The sequence below is a fragment of the Pituophis catenifer genome, unplaced genomic scaffold, assembly GCF_029215685.1.
Source record: "Pituophis catenifer annectens isolate HBS135680 unplaced genomic scaffold, rPitCat1.0.hap2 SCAF_7, whole genome shotgun sequence".
Classification (NCBI taxonomy): domain Eukaryota; kingdom Metazoa; phylum Chordata; class Lepidosauria; order Squamata; family Colubridae; genus Pituophis; species Pituophis catenifer.
Window position 1 is genome coordinate 68,369,896 of NW_027256887.1, and position 20,237 is coordinate 68,390,132.

A 20,237-nucleotide genomic window follows, 5' to 3' on the forward strand; every position below is an offset into this window, starting at 1 on the left:
ATGGCTTTATTACGAAAAAGTAAGACATCTTCAGAAAAAAATAGTGTAATTTAAGAGTCCATATCTTTTTTTTTGCTCTTAGGGATTTTTATAACTTTGTTGCTTGTATCCTTACGATTTATATTAATTGTTTCCTAGTATGATTTGATTGCTTATTTGTACCCTATGACTATCATTAAGTGTTGTACCTTATGATTCTTGATGAATATATCTTTTCTTTTTATTACACTGAATGCATATGTGTTGTGACCTAGGCCCAAGTAGTTATTACCAGACACAAATCAGTCCTAAACAAACATATTTTATTAGAACAGCTGAGAATTACTTCATTCTCAGCTTAGTCCACATTAAGTCCAAAACAAATTCTTCATAAACAGTCTTTGGCCTTATCACCAACCTATGTCTACTTTGGCATCCTGCCAAAGGCTTTTCTTGGCAAAAGTTCAGAAGCAAGAGATGCTGACAAGAACAAATATAGCAATGTTGCAAGAGCTGTTGCTGCTCTTCTAAGCCTTCTGGGAGGGGCCAATCATCTCCTGGTCTTACTCCCAAGTTGTCCCTTTTGCTTTAGCTGCTCTTACCTTCTGGCAGCTCTTCACATGTGTGCACTAGGAACAGGCTCCTCCTGTTCCTCTGCCTCTCTGCTATTTGCCTCTGGAGGTTCCGGAGTCTGTGCATCACTCCCAGATGGCCAGGGCCCCATCTCTGCCTCCGACGCAGAGCCCTCGTCCGGGCCTTCCCCTGACTCCAGGACTGGCCCATTATCCTCCCCAGCCTCCTCACTGTCCGACTCTGCTGCCAGCTCTGCAGGCTGCTGGCAGACCACAACAATATGCACCAAAGACAAGTTCCTTGTGCATCCAATCACACTTGGCCAATAAAGAATTCTATTCTATTCTATTTTGTAAACATGTAATGAGCACTCTTGTAAAATGGCTGTGGGAAGGGGACTTTCCCATCCCACAAGATAGCTTCTATTGAGGGCAGAGCCAGTTATACAGATGTACCAAAATGTTGTCTTCTCTAGCCCACCCCGCCTTCCATAAAATGCATGGTCCTACATTTCTGAACTTTTGTAATGGAAAATAAATGCACTTACAACCAATATGCTGGGGTGCCCAATCCTTTGTTTGTATTTTCTAAAATTAATACATATAATTGGAGCTATGAAAATAATGTTTTATGGTGTAGAAATCAATTAGAAATGCATAGTATAAATAACACCAGATATTTTTTTTCATGTATATATGTACAAACACTGCGAATCCGATGTCAAATAGAAATTGTTATTATATTTTATTTGTATAAAAAAAATCAATAAAGTGTAAATTAAAAAAAAAAGAAAATAATGTTTTATGCACTATATTGGTGATCCTTAGGTTCCATGTTTTTAAAACTGAAGTCTTCAGAGGAAGTCAATGCTTCCATGCAAATTGGTAAAAATGAGCAGTTTACATATATGCTTGCTGTAATTGGTGGCTAAACATTAGAAGTGAGAATATAGAGTGAGCTGCAGAAAAGAAAGCAAGATAAGTCTAATATTATATGACAAAGAGCAAAGATCAGATGCTGTTAGATGTTACTCCGTTACTATTCTGAAGCTTTTGGAGGCATGTTCTTGATCACTTGTAAGAAGTTTCTGCCTTCTTACAGGTAGTCCTTAACTTATGACCGGTTGTTTAATGACTGTGCAAACTTATGATGAACCCCCCCCTCCCCCAAAGCTTCTTATGATCCAGTTTTGAAATTTTGACATGGGGTCATTATGGGTGCTTGGCAATGGGCCCCATGATCACATCATCATAATTTATGTGGTTTTACCAGAAACTCGCATTTACTTCCGGTTTGTGAAAAAAAACTGGTCCATTGCAAACAATGGGTTTGCTTAACGACTGACACATTCACTTATTGAACACAGCAAAAAAGGGTGCAAAACTGGCTTCAGTCATGTGATGACCTGGTTTACACCTATCACAACTAACAACCATAACCCGGCTCAATTACGGTCATAATTTGAGGGCTACTGTAAGAGGTGATCAAATCTTAGCATTTCATTCTGCCGTTTAGGGGTGTTTTTTAATCGCTTCAAAGGCAACGAGAGACACATTAGCTTGCCAAATTACTGTGCCTCTTGTTGCCTTTGGGGCTATTAAAAAACACCCCTAAATGTCAGAATTTCCAAGGCAAAAATCATCAGCATTTGAGGATGTTGACAAGGGTAAGAGATAAGAAACATGTTTACTGAAGAGTTTTTCTTTGGAATATTTTAAAAGAGAATTGCTTGAATAGTCCAGGAAGAAGGTGTTAGAGATTTGAATTCAGTAAAAAGCTCTTGAAGTTAAGCAAACTGCTATAAGTATACTAAGTAACTGGGTACCATTGAAAAAAAATATAAATATTCATAATCTCGTTTCCTTGGTTGCAGAGAATAGCTGTAACTATAATGAATGCTAATAAACATTATGTAATACTTAATGAATTCATTATGAATACTAATATATATTACATAACGCACATTATTACAATGTACCTTTATTTGAAGTAAAAGTAGATTCATTAGGACATACTAATGTAGAAATGCCTCATTTTTATCTAAACTACATTTTGCAGAGAGAAAAACAGAAGAGTGAGACAAGAAGTTAGTTAAATGGGTTTGTGTTTAAAAGAGACCCATTCAACTAACTTCTTGTCTCACTCTTAACTAATTTAATTAACAATAGGCCATGTGGGAGAAAAACACAAAGACAGAATGTGAAGGCCCTTCTTCTTAGCCATCTCTCACCATTGTTGTTGTCAAAATAGCCACATAGATACAAAGCTACAGAGATGCAATTGTTGAACAGAAGCAACTTTCCCATTCACTTGCCTTTGATGTCTGGCAATTGTTTTTCTGATATCACTTAAAATTCTGTATAGAAGTAAAACTGTTTGTAACACATAGGCACCCTGCTTCCAAGGCGATTATTTAGAATTTTAATTCAACACTTTGGGCAAGGTGGCATTTTAAATTGTGATAAGAGAAGGTGATTTAGTGTGGGGGGAAAAATAGACTTGGAAAGCTACGCACACACACATATATCTCCTTATCCTTTCCCTACTTATAGTAGTGTCCTTTAGAAATATATTTTCTGCTAAAATATAGTGCAGGAATTAAAAAAAATGTACATGTTAAGACTTGACATGTAGCTAATTTAGTATTTTTTAAAAAACTGAGATCTATAAATAATTCTAGTGGAATTAATTGGATTTCCGAGTCAGATTCAAATTGTCCTCGTCCTTAAAGTTCCTATGACAAAATTACAATCAGATGTTGATTGTATGATGGTAAACTGTGTAAAGAGCTCTCACTTTTGTCGTCATCAATACTTTCATTTAATCCCATGGTATTTACATATGAATAGAAATAATTTCATGGGAAAATGTTTAAGTTTATAACATGTAGAAATTTATCTTCAGTTAGAGATTCATTGAAATATAATGCAGTGTTTGTAGCCAAGTGTACATAATAAATTATGCAGTTAAGATATAAAGTTAAAATCCAATTGCATTTATTAATTAGTAAGGGAGCATACTAATGAAAATATTTGCTGCAGATTATGTATATGTGATTGATTGAACTGCTTTCTTTATGTTTCAGTTAATCAGATCCTACTCTTCCTTCTTGTTTTGACTCTCTGTGTTATTCTGTATAATAAAGTTCAAAAGATGCCATCTGCTATTCTGAATAATGAATCTAGTAAGCACCTATTTTTATTTTTTATGTTATTGAGACCGCATATGCTTTGTTGGTAGCACTATAACCCATATTAAAATTACCTTTCAAACTACTACAGAAAGAGCCTCGTAATTAGAGCTGCTTTGACTTGCTTTTAGTAACGCCTCTAAATATTTTGTACATCTTGATGGCTACTGACTTTGCAGACTGAGAATTATAGTACATGACACGGTGGCTCAGTGGCTAAGACGCTGAGCTTGTTGATCAAAAGGTCGGCAGTTCAGCGATTTGAATCTCTAGTGCCATGTAACGGGGTGAGCTCCCGTTACCTGTCCCAGGTTCTGCCAACCTTGCAGTTCGAAAGCATGTAAAAAATGCAAGTAGAAAAATAGGGATGACCTTTGGTGGGAAGGTAACACGTTCCGTGCGCCTTTGGCATTTAGTCATGCCGGCCACATGACCACGGAGACGTCTTCAGATAGCGCTGGCTCTTCGGCTTTGAAACGGAGATGAACACCGTCCCTTAGAGTCGGGAACGACTAGCACATATGTGCGATGGGGAACCTTTACCTTAGTGCCTACAACTGGTTGAAAAAGGCTTGTATCATTAAATGCTGCATGTAAAACCTGTGGGGTAGGATAGGCATAACAGAAGGAATATGGAACTAGGAACAGATACGTGAGCTTGCATAAGAAACACAGGACCATTTAATGTAATTAACAGAGACTTAGAAGTATATTAGCTTTCAACAAATTCTCAACTCTTTCAGAGGCTTTTGTAAAATGCTTATTGCTTAATGCAACAGAACTAAATTACTTGCAATATATATGATAATTTGTGTTTCTTCTACTGCCGTTACTACTCTCATTGCTATTACTTACTCTCACTATTAGTTGATTTGGAGAGCGTAGAGGAGATGGAAGAAGAAATTCCAGTTGTGCTATGTGCTCCTGCAGGCAGAATGGGCGCAACAATAGCTGCAATCAACAGCATTTATACCAACACGGATTCAAATGTCTTGTTCTACATAGTTGGGATAAAGAGCAGCATTCCACATATCAGGTAAAATCACACAGTGCTGTAATATAAGTGAGTGAAAGTATAATCCCTTATCCAGGGAGGATTGAATGCTACATATTTATTTATTTATTTGCAATATACACAATGCACTGGGCAATCTATCAGCCCATTAAAACAAATTTACAGTGTTTTTCAGCCTTGGCAACTTTAAGATGTCTGGACTTCAGTTCCCAGAATTCCCCAGCTAGAAGTTCCTTAGCCAATATCTGAGAGTTGAAGTCCACACATCTTAAAGTTGTCATGGTTGAGAAACACTGTAATGGATAATAATATCAACAAGCCAACATAAAACCAAACAGCAACATTATTAAAGTAAAAATCTTCATTAGGTATCAATGCCAGGAATTGATCTGCTGTGATGAACTAGTGTCAGAATAATTATAATTGGGCAGAAGTATAGGTTTAGCAAGGGACACGGTGGCTCAGTGGTTAAAACGCTGAGGTTGTTGATCGAAAGGTCGGCAGTTCAGCGGTTTGAATCCCTAGTGCCATGTAACAGGGTGAGCTCCCGTTACTTGTCCCAGCTTCTGCCAATCTAGCAGTTCGAAAGCACGTTAAAAATGCAAGTAGAAAAATAGGGACCACCTTTGGTAGGAAGGTAACAGTGTTCCATGTGCCTTTGGCATTTAGTCATGCTGGCCACATGACCACGGAGATGTCTTCGGACAGCGCTGGCTCTTTGGATTAGAAACGGAGATGAGCACTGCCCCCTAGAGCCAGGAACGACTAGCACATATGTGCGAGGGGAACCTTTACCTTTACCTTATAGGTTTAGCACAGCTGGGCCAGTGGAGGACATGGACTGATTAGGTGGGAAAGGATAGTGAAGGACTCTCTAAGAGGGCTTCCAGACAGAGGCCACCTAGGCTACTTCACCCAAATATACAGTATTACAGCATACAGTTCTCTTTCCTTTATATATTATTTTTCTACAAACAAAACGTGGGAGGAAAATGGTGGGAACAAACAGGGGCATTATTTTTAAAAAGTGTTTGTAGTAAAATTCTATAAAGCCTTATCTGGAAAGGGTGCTTTTAGTATGGCTTTGTTGTGTAATTATTCTCCGATATTTATAGAATTTTACCTATTGTGTCTTTAATGTGTAACCATCCCTGTAATGGTAGCTGTCTAGAAGTCACCAGAGGCTTGTATTGAATGATTGAAAGTTTCTCCTGGCAAAAACTCAAGACTTATTCTTCCCTTTGCTCTTTCTTTTCAAATTTGTTTTTTTGGTACAGCTTTGAAGCTACAATTCCCTTGTATCATGAATCAATGTTTGAGACTATTGGATTACAAAGCCTTAAGTCACTACTAGAATTTCTGATACTAAACACTAAAATTACTAATTAAGGCCACTAAATACAATAATTAAAACTAAATAAAAGTAACTTAAATTAAAAGTTACTGGAGGAGGCTGAGTGGCGTAGGAGGCTAATGCCTCCTACTAAGGCAGCATTTAACATCCAGCTGCCTGCAATTACTGCAAGTTCAATTCTCACCAGGCTCAAGGTCGACTCAGCCTTCCATCCTTTCTAACGTGGGTAAAATGAGGACCCGGTTTGTGGGGGCAATAAGCTGACTTTGTATAAAATATACAAAAGTATGAAGGCTATTGCTTAACGCATTGTAAGCCGCCCTGAGTCTCCGGAGAAGGGCGGCATATAAAAATTAAAAAAAATAATTAAAAAAAAGTTAAGTGCTCACTAAAAAAAGCTGTTCCTCTGTGTAACCAGCCCACTTTTTCTGTCTTTTGTCTTTTTATTCAGTACTGTAAACATCAGTTTGGGAGGGGAAAACTGAACAGCTCACTGTGTTATTTGATCCCTAGCTCAAGGCATCATCCATCTGGAAGCTTTCTTTTTAGTTGAAAGAACATGAAGTTGTTGGGTCATTACTATATTTCAGATGCTAGTGTGTATTCACACAATTCAAATGATTTCTAAAACTTAATGCACTAATAAGCAATTAGAGCAAGTGGCCAATTTAAATTGCATATGGAGTTTATCTTATGGAAAGTTTATCTTAGTAAACTGGAAAGTTAAGAAACATTAGATGATTAACAAATGTCATATAAAGTATTCAGAAAAATCTCTCATTTTATAGTGTTAATAATAATAATAATAACAAGGTACAATTTGCTACTACACAAAGTCCATGACTTTGTGTACCTCGGCTCAACTATCTCTGACATTCTCTCTGTAGATACTGAGCTGAATAAACATATTGGTAAAGCGGCCACCACATTTTCCAGACATACAAAGAGAGCATGGCTTAATAAGAAGCTGACAGAACATACAAAGATCCTATGTCCTGAGCACACTCTTGTACTGCAGTGAGTCTTGGACCCTTTATGCATGGCAGGAGAGAAAGTTGAACACCTTTCATATGCACTGTCTCTGACGTATTCTTGGCATCACCTGGCAGGACAAAGTTACAAATAGAGCAGTCTTGGAACGTGCTGGAATTTCTAGCATGTATATATTATTGAAACAGCGACGTCTACGCTGGCTTGGGCATGTCATGAGAATGGCTGATGGTCGATTCTGAAAGATCTCCTGTATGGAGAATTAGTGCAGGGAAAGCGCCTCAGAGGGAGACCACAGCTGCCATATAAGGATATCTGCAAGAGGGACCTAAAGGCCCTGGGAATGGACATTAACAACTGGGAAACCTTGACCTCTGATCGTTCAGCTTGGAGGCTAAAGACGCAGCATGGCCTTCTCCAATTCGAAGAGACACTTGTTCGGCAGGCTGAGGCAAAGAGGCAGTCCCGGACCCAGCGAAATCTGGGGGCTGGGCAGGGGACAGAATGTATCTGCCCTCAGTGTGGAAGGGATTGCCACTCTCGAATTGGCCTTTTTAGTCACACTAGATGCTGTTTTAGGACCTCTTTCCAGAGCACGATACCATAGTCTTTTGAGACTGAAGGATGCCAATGAATGAATGAATGATGACAATTTGCTACTTAGGCTGTGAGCAATATTCAGTTAGAGAAAAGCTATAATGCTCAGACCAAGGTTTATGAAATGAAAGAATAATAGCAACTATTTACCACTCTATATTTATTGCTATATAAGCCTAACATGTTTCTATTTGTTCTGCATTTCAGGCAGTGGATTGAAAACTCTAAACTGAAAGATATCAAGTTTAAAATTGTGGAATTCAATCCTATGGTGCTTAAAGGGAAAATCAGACCAGACGCAACACGTCCTGAATTACTTCAGCCTGTGAGTATGCAAAACTTCCTTTATTAGATAAACCTATGAAAGAAGGGAGGTAATTTAAAGTTCATGAAACTGCGTATGCTAATGTAGTCTCAAAGATTTCTAACAATTCATATTAAAATGTAATTTTAAATGTGTAAATAAGGAAAAATTATAAATTTTAAAACATGCCACAAACCTTAGTTCTAGCAGTGTATTCTTCAACAGTTTTACTACAGACTGGGATGAGGAGAAATAAATGCCAATCAGATTTGCTGATGATGCAAAATTGAGTAAGAGAGCTAATAGGATTAGGTTGGCGCTTCATATTTAAGATAAAAAGGGGTGTGAGTGAATAGAGCACCTGATTGCAACTGTTTAAAGCAACTGTGGCTTTTTTGCATTATAATTTATTTTATTTATTTAGAAATTTTATATTGCCACCTATTCGACATGGCGACTCAAGGCGGCTCTCATAAACTTATCATAAAACTTATTATGTGTCAGTATTGATATGATTGCTAAAAATACAAATGCCACCTTAGGCATTTGTACATACTAAACATATAATTGCAAAATCAGAGGAAGTAATAATTCCACCCAACTTTGCATTGGTCAATGAGTATAAGTGCAGTTCAGAGCATTTTTTTTCAGGATTCAGATAAACTGAAATAGGTTTAGAGAAGGGCAATAAGGATGTCCAAGGAGTTAGAAACTGAAAATAATTTGAGGGCTCTGGGAATAAGAAGACTGAGGGGATATAACACCACCCTTTAATTAGTTGGGAAAAAATACATCAATAGAATTACACTGAAATATAGAAACCAAAGATCAAGCAATTTTTAAAAAAGATTTTTTATTGTGCCTGTACTGTCATTATAGGCAGCGAACATATCTAATACTCCTTTCTCCTCCTATTTTCCTCACAACAACCTTGTGAGGTGAGTTGGGCTAAGACAGTGTGACCAGCCCAAAGATATCCAGCTGGCTTTCATGCCTAAGATAAGAGTAGAACTCCCATACTCTTGATTTCTAGCCTGGTGCCTTAACCACTAGAACCAAACTAGCCTTCAGTTCTCATCTTTCATCTTTCCAAATGCAGGATATGAAATAATGGATTTGTTAGAGAAAAGCAGGTTCCGCTTGAATGCTAGAAAAATTGTTTGGGGGCTATGAAAGTTGAATACATCTGAAGGGTCCTGAAATTCTCTTTATTTTTCTTGGCAAAAATGGCTGTCAATAGGGATATGTTCAGATAATCTCCCAAACACTAGAGATGGTAGATTTCAGTAGATCAAAGAAGAGAAAAAGAGAACAAGACTAGCAACAGCAGATTTACATTATATTTTTTGTTGACAACATGCAAATATATACGCAACCAAAATTCCACTGGTGTACATTATATGGGTGTTTGCTTGTTTGTGGTGGAGGTTAGACATATTATTGTGTGAAAGATAGATGTTTACATTAAATAATACTATCTAATAAACTAGATACAAAGAATTTTTATTGTCTACTTTGTTAATATTTTTTTAAAACATTCAACAGCTAAACTTTGTTCGATTTTACCTCCCTCTACTTACCCATGAACATGAAAAAGTGATTTATCTTGATGATGATGTGATTGTACAAGGTAAGTGATTAAAAAAAATCCTGTTTTTTCCTAATAGTCTTTCCAAAATATTTATGTCATTGTTACAACTTTGCTCTGCCTTATACATCTGAATGTTTGAAAGTAATTGCAAGGATCTTATAATGAAATTCCTAGAGGCTTTTTAAGTGTTATATCAGAATATATAAAGGCAATTGATAATAATATTTCTCTAGAGAGGAAACAACCTTGCTTTTTCTGTAGGAGACATCCAAGATCTATATGATACGAAGTTAACCCGAGGACATGCGGCAGCTTTTTCAGATGACTGTGATCTACCTTCAACTCATGAAATGGTTAGAAGTGTAGGAATGCAGGTAAAAAAAAAAAAAAAAATCTAAAACATATTATTTGATTAGGTGGTGGTAGGGGGATTATATTTGTCCTTTCTTAAAAAAGCCTTAAAGGTTAGAGGTTTAGTAGAGTTGGCTTATATTTGGATGAGAGACCTCCAGGAATACAAGGCTGTAGGATATGTTGGGATAGTGAAAAAATAATAAAACAATCTTGGAAGAACTTCTGTAGAGATGCCCAGAAATCTACATAGATTATTCAAGAGTCAAACATGAGATGTATTTTTAGTGCAGGAATGAGGAATTAACTAGTTAATTTGTTTTGTTTTGTTTTCTGCTTCATTAATACTATAAGGGAAGGAAGTTGAGGCAGAAAAGACCTCTATAAACAGACTTGAGATTTTTAATGAATGCTGCCTGCTTTTAAAGGTTTATAAATGTGACATCTCCCCTCAATTTAAAACAGACTAGGGTCTTCAGTACCATTGGAAGAACTGAAGGACCAGGTTAGGAACAAATCATCAAGGAGAATACTGACACAGACTTGATGACACAGCATAAATAAATTAGACTTTTCAAACCATCATATTTAATAGGATCATTTCAACCAGGCAGCATATCCTATGTACTATTAAAAGGTATTATATATTCAAATCTCTTTGCTGTGGATGATCAGTAACTGTCTCCATGGGTGTGCCCTCTATTTCTCTGTGAGAGAAACTGTGAGATAGGTTGAGTATAAGTATAATTGACCATGTGCTATCGTATTTCTGCTCTATCTGCTCTTCTGAATACTAAATAGAAACGATTTATACCTCCCAAAGTGGCCAGCAAATTTTAATATACTTGTTATTGAAAAGGGGAACTAAATACATGGAAATAATATAAATTGCATAACATAAACATAACCTTATTAAATCAAAATGGATTTTTGTCCTAGTCACATCTTTTTTTTTTTAATTCTTAGCCCATATTAGTAGTAAAAGGCATCTGATCTCTGTCCCCATAGCTCCTACCAATTGTGCACACATAGTTTTGAGATTTCATATATTCCTTTCTTCCCTAGAATACTTATATGGGCTTCCTGGACTATCGAAAACAAACAATCCGAGATCTTGGTATAAGTCCCAGCACCTGTACATTTAATCCTGGTGTCATTGTGGCCAACATGACAGAATGGAAGCACCAACGCATCACAAAGCAGTTAGAAAAATGGATGCAGAAAAATGTAGCGTATGTACCAATAGTCTTCTATTAGCAGGAACTGATTGCCCATTGAGTTTATTTGGTAATATACTGGTGATGATTGTAAAAACGCACACCATATTTATTTTATCCTGCTCTATGAACAATCAGACTCCTACCACAAAGACTAACGTGGTATCAATACTCCCTGGAATGTGTTTAATTTGCACTAGCTCAAAAGTGATTCTCACTACAGCATTATATTAGTGTTTGAACTAAGTATGTGAACAATATTGCATATTTTTGAAGGATGTATTTAGTATAGCAAACCAATAGTTTGATCAGTTTCTGATGATGCTCAGATTAAAAACAAAAAAGCCAATTTTTAAGCTAAAGAAGTTGAGTTTACCTAGAAGTGGAAGTGTGAGGGTGCGTGATTGGTCCAGTCACCTATTGTACTGAGCTTCAAATCGTGTTCTACTTCTCTACAGTTCTAATTGAATTGTATTTTGCTTTATTTACTGCATCCCCATTTAGTAAAATAGCTGTTTTAAAAATAAATCATCTACCCATTTGACAATCTAAAAAACTTTTTCAGAGAAAATCTATATAGCAGCACTCTTGCAGGAGGTGTGGCCACTTCTCCAATGCTCATTGTTTTCCATGGAAGATATACAACTATTAATCCTTTGTGGCATATTCGACATTTAGGTAAAATTTATTTCTGATAAAGCATGTTTTTATCTTGTTTTATTATATTAAGCTATTTTTTTTTAGAAAAAAGTTTGCACTGTGATATAGTTTAGTTTAAGAATTAAAATGCAAGATATCTTCAACTGAATGTTTATGATCATGTATATTCTGTTGCTGCACTTTACACATATAATATTCAGTACAGTATTCTCTGCAACTAGTAAATTGTGCCACTTTTATAGAAGTACAGAATATTATGTACTTTCGTATAGACACATCAGTTGCTACAAGACAACAATGGAATGTTATTATATCTGCTGAATACAGGTAGTCCTTGATATATTACAGATCATTTAATGAACATTTAAAATTACAACAGATGCCCCCAAATTGCTTATGTCATTTCAAAATTACAATGGCTGGACCCTGTGGTCATTAAACATTACAGCCAACCACAAGGATGCTGCAGTGTTCCCCCCACCTCTCCATCCATCATTCCATCCTGCTCCTCACATATCTATCACCCACCTTACTTATCTTTTGAAGCTCTCCAGACTTCATGTTGGGGAAGGAGGTAGGCCATGATGTTCCTGGGTCATGTGGTGGCAACCTGAATAAGGCCATTTTGTCCCGCCTGCTTGTGGGTGGGGACAAAATGGTGGCTGTCAGACAAACCGCTTTGTTTTGCTGCCTTACAAGGTCTGCAGTGTTGCAGAAGCTTCTGAAAGCTGCAAGATGCTTCTGCAGGGCTATTAAGATCCCAGTAAGGCAGCAAAGCAAAGCAGTTTGTCCCTGTGTCATGTGATAGTCACCCAGAAGTGGCTACCATGTTTTGGGCGGAACATAATGGCGGTTGCTTTTGGCCCGCCATGCAGCCCGGGAACAAAGTAGTCCATTTTGCTGCCCTAATGAAGTCTGCACAGCACTGCAGAAGCTTCTGAAAGCTGTAGAAAGCTTCTGCAGCACTGTGCAAACCACATTAAGGCAGCGAAATGGATTGCTTTATCGCAGGGTCACATGGTGCTATTCCAGAAGCAGCGGCAATACCAAAATGCAATTCAGCCAGTGGAAACGCCATGGAATCATGTCAGTGCAATGAAGCAATCTGTTTTAGCCCTCTGGAAGGCCTTGGAGCTCCTCAAAAGCTAACTGAGGAGGGTGTTTGGCCTGGTGGGATGAGAATCGTGCCTAAGGGGACGACTGGTGTGGGAAAAGGCCTATGGGGACCCAAGGGGTGGGAAGCAGAGCACAGGACTTCTCGGAGAGTGAGGAAGGCCTTGGGCAGGAGAGTCTGGGCTTCCAAAGGCCTTCCTCACCTGTGAGGCACTCTGTGCTCCACTTACCTCATGCACATTTGTTTAATGATTCATTGGGGAGAGATGGGATGGGATGGTCATTAGTTGAGCTGCATAATTTAATGACATGTGCAATATACAACTGTTATATTACAACAGTTGTTTGCTCTGGCTCTGCAGGCTCCATTACAGTCATATCTCTGTATGGCTGTAAGCTTCTGAGATGTGTCTGGTTAGAACTGTAAAAATCCTAGCATCATTTGAAAAGGACTGATGTATGTATGTATGTATGTATGTATGTATGTATTTAACAGATTTATATGGCTGCCCACCTCACACATTGTGTGAATATAGGTGGATTCCCCTCCACAGTCCACCTGTATTTACTACTATGCCTACAGATCCCAAAGTACACTGAATTCAGCATAACTTAGATCAGGGTATACAAGCCTAGTTTAGCATTGGACACCTTTAACTAAATGCCACCTACATAGAATTTACTGTTAAGCAAAAGAATTTTTTGGGTCAAAACTAAGGTTTTCCTTTTCCTCCCTCATAGGCTGGAGTCCTGATGCTAGATACTCAGAGCATTTTCTTCAGGAGGCCAAGTTGCTTCATTGGAATGGGAGATATAAGCCTTGGGGCTACCCTAGCGGACACATTGACTTTTGGGAAAAATGGTTTGTTCCTGACCCTTCAGGAACTTTTAAACTGATTCGTCCTAACAGCTAATTATGCCATTTTATCTTAAAGACATCAGGAACAGTTTTCAACATGATCATGGTTTTATGTTTTATGATGAGATTTCTCTCTTATAGTGAACATGGCTCTACTGTATAAGATTGTAATTGAATCCTATGATGTAGAAGCGTCAAAATGAAACTTTACCACAAGTGCAATGAGGCCACAAAGTATGCACACTATCATCTTTTTAGCAGGAGCTGAAACTGAAACATTGTTTAGGGGAAACAATCTTTATAACATTAAGGCCTCTATTTAAATAATTCTGTAAATAAGAACTTACCAAAATACTGTGTAATACTTCTGAATAATTTTTTTTGCCATAAATGCATTTTTATATATAAAATTAAGCAATAAAATTAAGCATCCATTATTTTATTTCAAATAATTTAAAATTGCTTTGTTGTAACAACACCAATACAATTAATCATTGACTTTTAAACAATGTTACAATAAAGCACCAGAAAATATTATAAGAATTTGTTTTTTGCAAAAAAAAAAAAAAAAGGCAGATCAGACATATTAAATACATTTTAAAGCACCGTATTCTAGAACTGATGTGCATTCATATCTCATTAACGTGGATGTTTCTTTCAAAACAAGTCATCCCCTTTTCACATCATAATAGTGAGCTATGCATGATCTGCAGCAAGATAATTCTGTTTAAAAAAGTGTTCCAGATCCCTGATGCAAGGCACTTCAAGCACTTGCAAAAAAGTATCCATGTAAACAGTGACACATAAGTGTGCAAGCTTAAGCACACTTACTAGGAAGTAAACCTTGTTGAATATCGTGGAGCTCAATTTGAATAAACATGCATTAAGATTGTGCTACAAATGAATTTACTAGATTATTGACATGGAGTTTCCACAGAGACTAACCAACATGATCAGAACTAGATACACATCTTAATATTAAAAAGAATTGGCTTGGAGGATTAATGTACATTATTTTGTGGCAGGTCATAAATATGCTCATCTTTTAATGAGCAAGAAATCAAAACACTCTGGAAAACTTCCAAAGTGACTAGCAAGCTATGGTTTGACTTTAAATTGATCCATACAACCCTATTTCCTAACGCCAATAAAACATTTTAAACATTTCCAGCTATTTGTGAAGTAGTTAGATAATCTAAATTATATACACACTGAAATAGAGTTCTGGTACATAATTCAAGTATCTAAAGCACCTAATCAATAGATTCTGAAAAACTCTGTTTACTTCTTTTATTGCTTTTATCTCTACCCCTCAAGGAGAAAGCAGGCTGGAGGAGAAAAGAAGGCATAGATAGCACAAACATTCTCCGTAGGAACTATGTTTTTAAAAAGACAATGGTCACAATCTGTTGCACTGCAAATTTAGCACAGCAGGCAGAATATTCTAACAGAGTGCATATCCTCCACAAGCAGTGGAGTGTCACAGAAAAAATAGTGCAACTCCTGTTCTCACATCTATCTTTCTTTCTCCAAGCCTAACTTAGAGCGATAAATACAAAAGTAGTTATATCAACTGCATAGAAAAGCATTGTTTTACTCAAAGCGAACCATTTGTTGATACCAGCAATGCCAACTGAAACAGAAATAAAAAATACAGACTTGGTTCCCTGAAAAATATTTTTGAATTTAAAGGTAAATGTGGCTCAAACTCCACATTTTTTAAAAGGCAGTTTTCACATTTGATTACCAGCGACAAGACCCAGAGAGAATTAGGAATCTAGTCCTTTTTGGGGAAAGAGAGGACCTGGTGTTCTGTCTGAGTTACTTCTCTTAATGGGTAGGCTTGCATTTCTACTATCTTGTATTGTTACTGTTTGATAATTTTAAATCAACATTTCCGCCCTTTAATTCATATAAATGAGCACACATAGGGTATATCCCAACACCCAGGAAAGGATATCTTAAAAATATAACTTCACAGAATATCTTACAAAATATGGATTTAAAACAAGACATTGGACATCACAAACGAGAAATCACTTGGCTAAAACTGCAAAAATGGAATAATTTTAGCTATAAAACTTTGTACCAAAAAAGAAAGAATGGGGATTTTCTCTAACAAAGGACACTTTTTAAAATTAATCTAATTCATCTACCAAGAATGACACACCCTAAGAAAAACTAAGAGGTACAATGCTATTCAAATGCTTCAGTTGGGGAACTGAGGTACCATTCTTGACCACTGCATTAAAAAAATGACCGTAGAATATAGAGTTGATTCTAAGTACTGACTCTTCCTTCTTCTTGTGCTCTTGAGAGGCTAAATGCAGGAATCTGATCTGTGAAAGTTTGCATCATCCACTGTCCATTAGGCACTTCACCAGCAGAAGAACCACTGCTGTACTCCATGTTGGTTGCTGCATAAAAAGAAACCTACATCAATTGTTGCTATTAAAACTAAGGGAGCAAAAAGCATAACTACATGCAAAATACATGAATATAGAAGCACATATTTTATAGCATTTATGCTATGTGTTTATAGTAATTTCAAAATGCAATTTTTATTTTTAAGGATTAAAAAAAATTAAGCAAATCTGGCTTTCTGGGACACAATTTCAAGCCTCAAAGACTATGCTGGAATTCCTCTTCTGAGATTGGAAAGAAAGCTCCAATTTCAGAAGAGGCAATCCAAGATTCCTGCTCTCTCTCCTTGAGGATATTTTTGCACTCTTTCTCATTCCCACACTGTAGAGAAGAAACAGAACTAGAGGTGGTGTTGGCTTCAAAAGCCAAATCTCTTGTACTTGCTTTATATATTTTCAACACAAGAAAATTTTGAGCCACCGTTCGTACTAAATAAATACCTTCCCACTGCATACAATGCAAAAGATGAATATTTCTTAAACTGACAAATGGAGTTATTTTTGCTTTCTTTTATTCCATCGCTTCAGTCAATGTACTGGCAGAAGGATTATGAAGTGAATGGGGGTCATGAAGATCAGAGCATTCTAATTACAGCTTGCCCAAGAAACAATTTTACTGCCTTCTCAGTTGGGGGACAATAGATTAAAATAAAGACGTAATTTGAATTTTTTCATGCTGTACCTGTTCCATTTGTGGGGAAGATACACTGTTCATTCTCAGAGGTTGTTCTCTCACCATAAGCTCCTCCATAGGCTGCTTCATATCCTGGATCATATTTTTCTTCTTTAACAGCCATCTTCTTAGCTTCCTCTGTATAAACCAGACTCACAATGTTGAAATTGTTCTTAAACACAGAACCATTTGTCAATGTTATCCTATTTCAGAATAAAATCAAATCACAGCTTGAAAACTTGTAAATATCCTGTTCTATCCATAAGAATTGCCTTGCAGAAGAAGTCACACAATGGAGTTTGCATTATTGTGTAATCATTAAATCTGAAATATGTAAGAACTGTAAACCATTAGTTCATAATACAAATTAACTGTCTGGGTCTACTTTTATTTACTTTTTGAAGATTTGACATATTAAGTATTTCATAACTACTACTTTGATTTCACATGGAATACCTTGTGCAAGCTGCAAATCAAATGTATACTGTACTTCCTGGACTTCAGCAGATGATGCAACCCCCTTCAATTGATCCCTTAAGTCTTTTAGCTTTATGTAATAATGAACTTTATCCTGTGCACGAGGAAACTGAGCACATCTTGCACTGGATGATGGCATGACATAACAAAGCTGTACCAAAAAATAGGAGAAAAAAAGCAACCGTCATCAAACTGGTTATTTTCAAATACTAAAATTGTTTGTTACAGAGCTTTTTGATCTTTGGCAGATTTTCTGAAAACTTAAACTCTTAAGAGAACAGCAGTAATTTTAAATGAAGACTCATATCCTAAACAGCAAGATATTTGATTTACATATTGAAATAAATATATTTAAAAAGTCCTTCCATAAATGGGAAAAATTTATATTCCAATCAAGATAAGAACTTACTGTTTCTGTATCTGGAACCTTATGTGGCTGTAGTCCAAATTCTAATTTTTTAACTTTCACTCCAAAAACTTCTTTACTAAAAATGTCATAAATACCTAGTGAAATTGGAAATACATCCATCAGTTATAATACATACTTAACCACAATAAAATGCCCGAGTCTCATTTTTAAAAACTTACATTTTCCATTAAAAACAGCTATTTTGGGTTGATACTTCTGCAATTTCTGCACTAGAATACGTCCTCCTTCCCGAAATTCTTTGCTGAAAAGAGGACAAAATAGCACAAATAAAAAATAGGACCATAATTTTCTGATAAATACTGTATGATAAAAAAAAAATCTACCTGGAAAGGTCTTTGCTACCTGGTGTTGTCCTTTCCACCATATTTGTAAATCCAATACCATATTTATGTGGCAAAGTATGATCATCCATATGATTCAATTGTTCGTTGCTTAGCCCAGACATAAAAAGACATTTCCCTATGGAGCCAAAAAATGTATTTGTCATATTTTCTGGACAATACATATCAAAACTCTATAATTTTCTTTTTAAATTATATTTATTAAATTCTATTTATTTTTACTTTCAAAAATAGCAAAGTAACAATAATCATATGCAAAATGAGGCTAGTCAACATAATATGGCATAATCTTTATTATTATTTAAAGAAAAAAATGAAGTCTCTCTTGAATCAAGCTCAACTGATGGTCTCTACATGGTTATACAGTATCTAAGCAGCTTTCTTGTCAACCTGATGGTAGGTTTTTGCACTCTTCAAGATATTTTTTCATTTAGTGGTCCAGTTTACTGGTCCCTTGTCCAGGTATCAACAAATTCAGCTTTGTTTTTCTATGTCCTAACAGGCAATTTGTCACATAATTTGTTTTGAATTTATGCAAAAGAAATGTTTGAGTTACCTTCATTGACATATGAACATATTGACTAATCTGTTCTAGCAATAACAATTCTTGATTACAATCATAATCTATTGCTTTCTGTTACTACAACTAAAAAATTCTAGATTATAAGAAAATTTCCAGAGTTCATGAAAAGGGATACTCACAGAAATGGTTTCCAGGTCCTGGATAATGATGGCCTTTGTAGGCTGCCATTAAACCTGGGTTTATACCAATCTAGGGAGGAATACATAAATTAAATCATAATTTTGTTCATGATAAAAATGTATTAGATGTAATGAAAAGAACAACCACAACACAAATAAACCACTTGGATAAATAGGGGATCTGTCACTCATGACATTCATGGTGATTTATATAATTTGCATAAAGACATCATTAAGCAAATGATACAAATTACAGAAATACTGTCATATAAATTAATACATGTCCAGTCCACATCACCCGGATGAATTTTGTATTTATTTTAGACATGCTCAGATGGAAATTCCGCCTGCTGCACTGAAAATTCCATTAAATTGAGTCCTTTTATTATATAACTTTAAGTTTCCTAAAGCGGGGTATTAGATTAAGACAGTATATTAAAATTCAAAGTTAATAAAGGAATCATGAGTTTCAATCTCCACAAATTATAACCTGTTTTGTCTGGTCAATCAGTCCTATAAATTCTTCAAGATAGCAAGGGAAAACCAGAAATGATATATTATAAGGAGGTCATTAAATATCAATGTAGAGCTCTATACTTCCATATAAAAATGAAACATATCCAAAACTCGCAACAGGTTATCATGAAGACCCTTCAAGAATTTATCAACAAATTGCTTAGTTAATTGACCATAACCATTATCTACAATTAAACCATTTTTACAATTGACTTACAATTACAATGTCCAAATTGAAGGTCAATATATCGGGAAGAGTTTTGGTCAACAATTCAGCTTCTGAAACACCATTAAAGCGATCAACTTTTCTTTTGACTTTGAAACTATCTGTGATTTTTTCCTGTTTCCCTTTGGATTTTACAGGTTTAGGTTTAGGTTTAGGCTTAGGCTTAGGCTTAGCAGCAGATTTTTTGGGTTCAGTAGATTTATTTCTTCTTTTCCTTCCTTTAGCAGTTGCTGAAAGACAGGAGTCAGCTTATTTAATAGTGAAGGCAGAATAATTGTATGTTTTAAGTTTAGAAATGTTCTTCAAATTTATCAATTTTTTTTCAGTTAAACTTACCAACTTCCAACATAACAATGGAGAAATTTTGGTTCACAGATCTAACCAGAAACTTCATTGTCTCTCCACACAGCTTCTCCCACATGTTGTTACATTGTTCATCAGTGTCTTTAATACACAATTTCTTGGGCTTTCCCACCCTACCGCAATTCCTTAAAGGACTACCTTTCAAAATCCCTCAAAAACCTCTTCAGTGTTTTGAAGAACTTCCACCCTAAGGTTAAAAATAATCTATACAGGACAGAAGAAGCTTAAAAGTTTGATCCCCACCCCCACCACATCTTTATCCCTGATCAAACAAATACTGTCATCTTTAAATT

The 20,237-nt window shown here is 36.1% G+C and overlaps 2 protein-coding genes across 3 annotated transcripts in view; one reads left to right on the top strand and one right to left on the bottom strand.

The window, feature by feature from the left end:
- GLT8D2 (glycosyltransferase 8 domain containing 2) lies at window positions 1–13,848 on the top strand. Its single transcript, XM_070946619.1, has 9 exons — window positions 1–19; window positions 3,638–3,736; window positions 4,610–4,778; window positions 7,906–8,023; window positions 9,548–9,632; window positions 9,855–9,967; window positions 11,010–11,176; window positions 11,727–11,839; window positions 13,676–13,848. Exons 1-9 carry the CDS (start codon window positions 1–3, stop codon window positions 13,846–13,848), a joined length of 1,056 nt encoding a protein of 351 aa, XP_070802720.1.
- The window catches only part of TDG (thymine DNA glycosylase), a 23,691-nt gene continuing 8,106 nt past the window's right edge, over window positions 4,653–20,237 (bottom strand). For both annotated transcript variants that reach the window (XM_070946618.1, XM_070946617.1), the window contains exons 3-11: window positions 19,573–19,811; window positions 18,840–18,909; window positions 18,120–18,255; window positions 17,955–18,037; window positions 17,776–17,870; window positions 17,346–17,517; window positions 16,899–17,027; window positions 16,086–16,210; window positions 4,653–4,739 (exon numbers count right to left, since the gene is read on the bottom strand). In XM_070946618.1, the coding sequence (XP_070802719.1) occupies window positions 4,710–4,739; window positions 16,086–16,210; window positions 16,899–17,027; window positions 17,346–17,517; window positions 17,776–17,870; window positions 17,955–18,037; window positions 18,120–18,255; window positions 18,840–18,909; window positions 19,573–19,811 (1,079 nt within the window). In that variant the 3' untranslated portion in view covers window positions 4,653–4,709. The remainder of the gene's footprint in view (window positions 4,740–16,085; window positions 16,211–16,898; window positions 17,028–17,345; window positions 17,518–17,775; window positions 17,871–17,954; window positions 18,038–18,119; window positions 18,256–18,839; window positions 18,910–19,572; window positions 19,812–20,237) is intronic.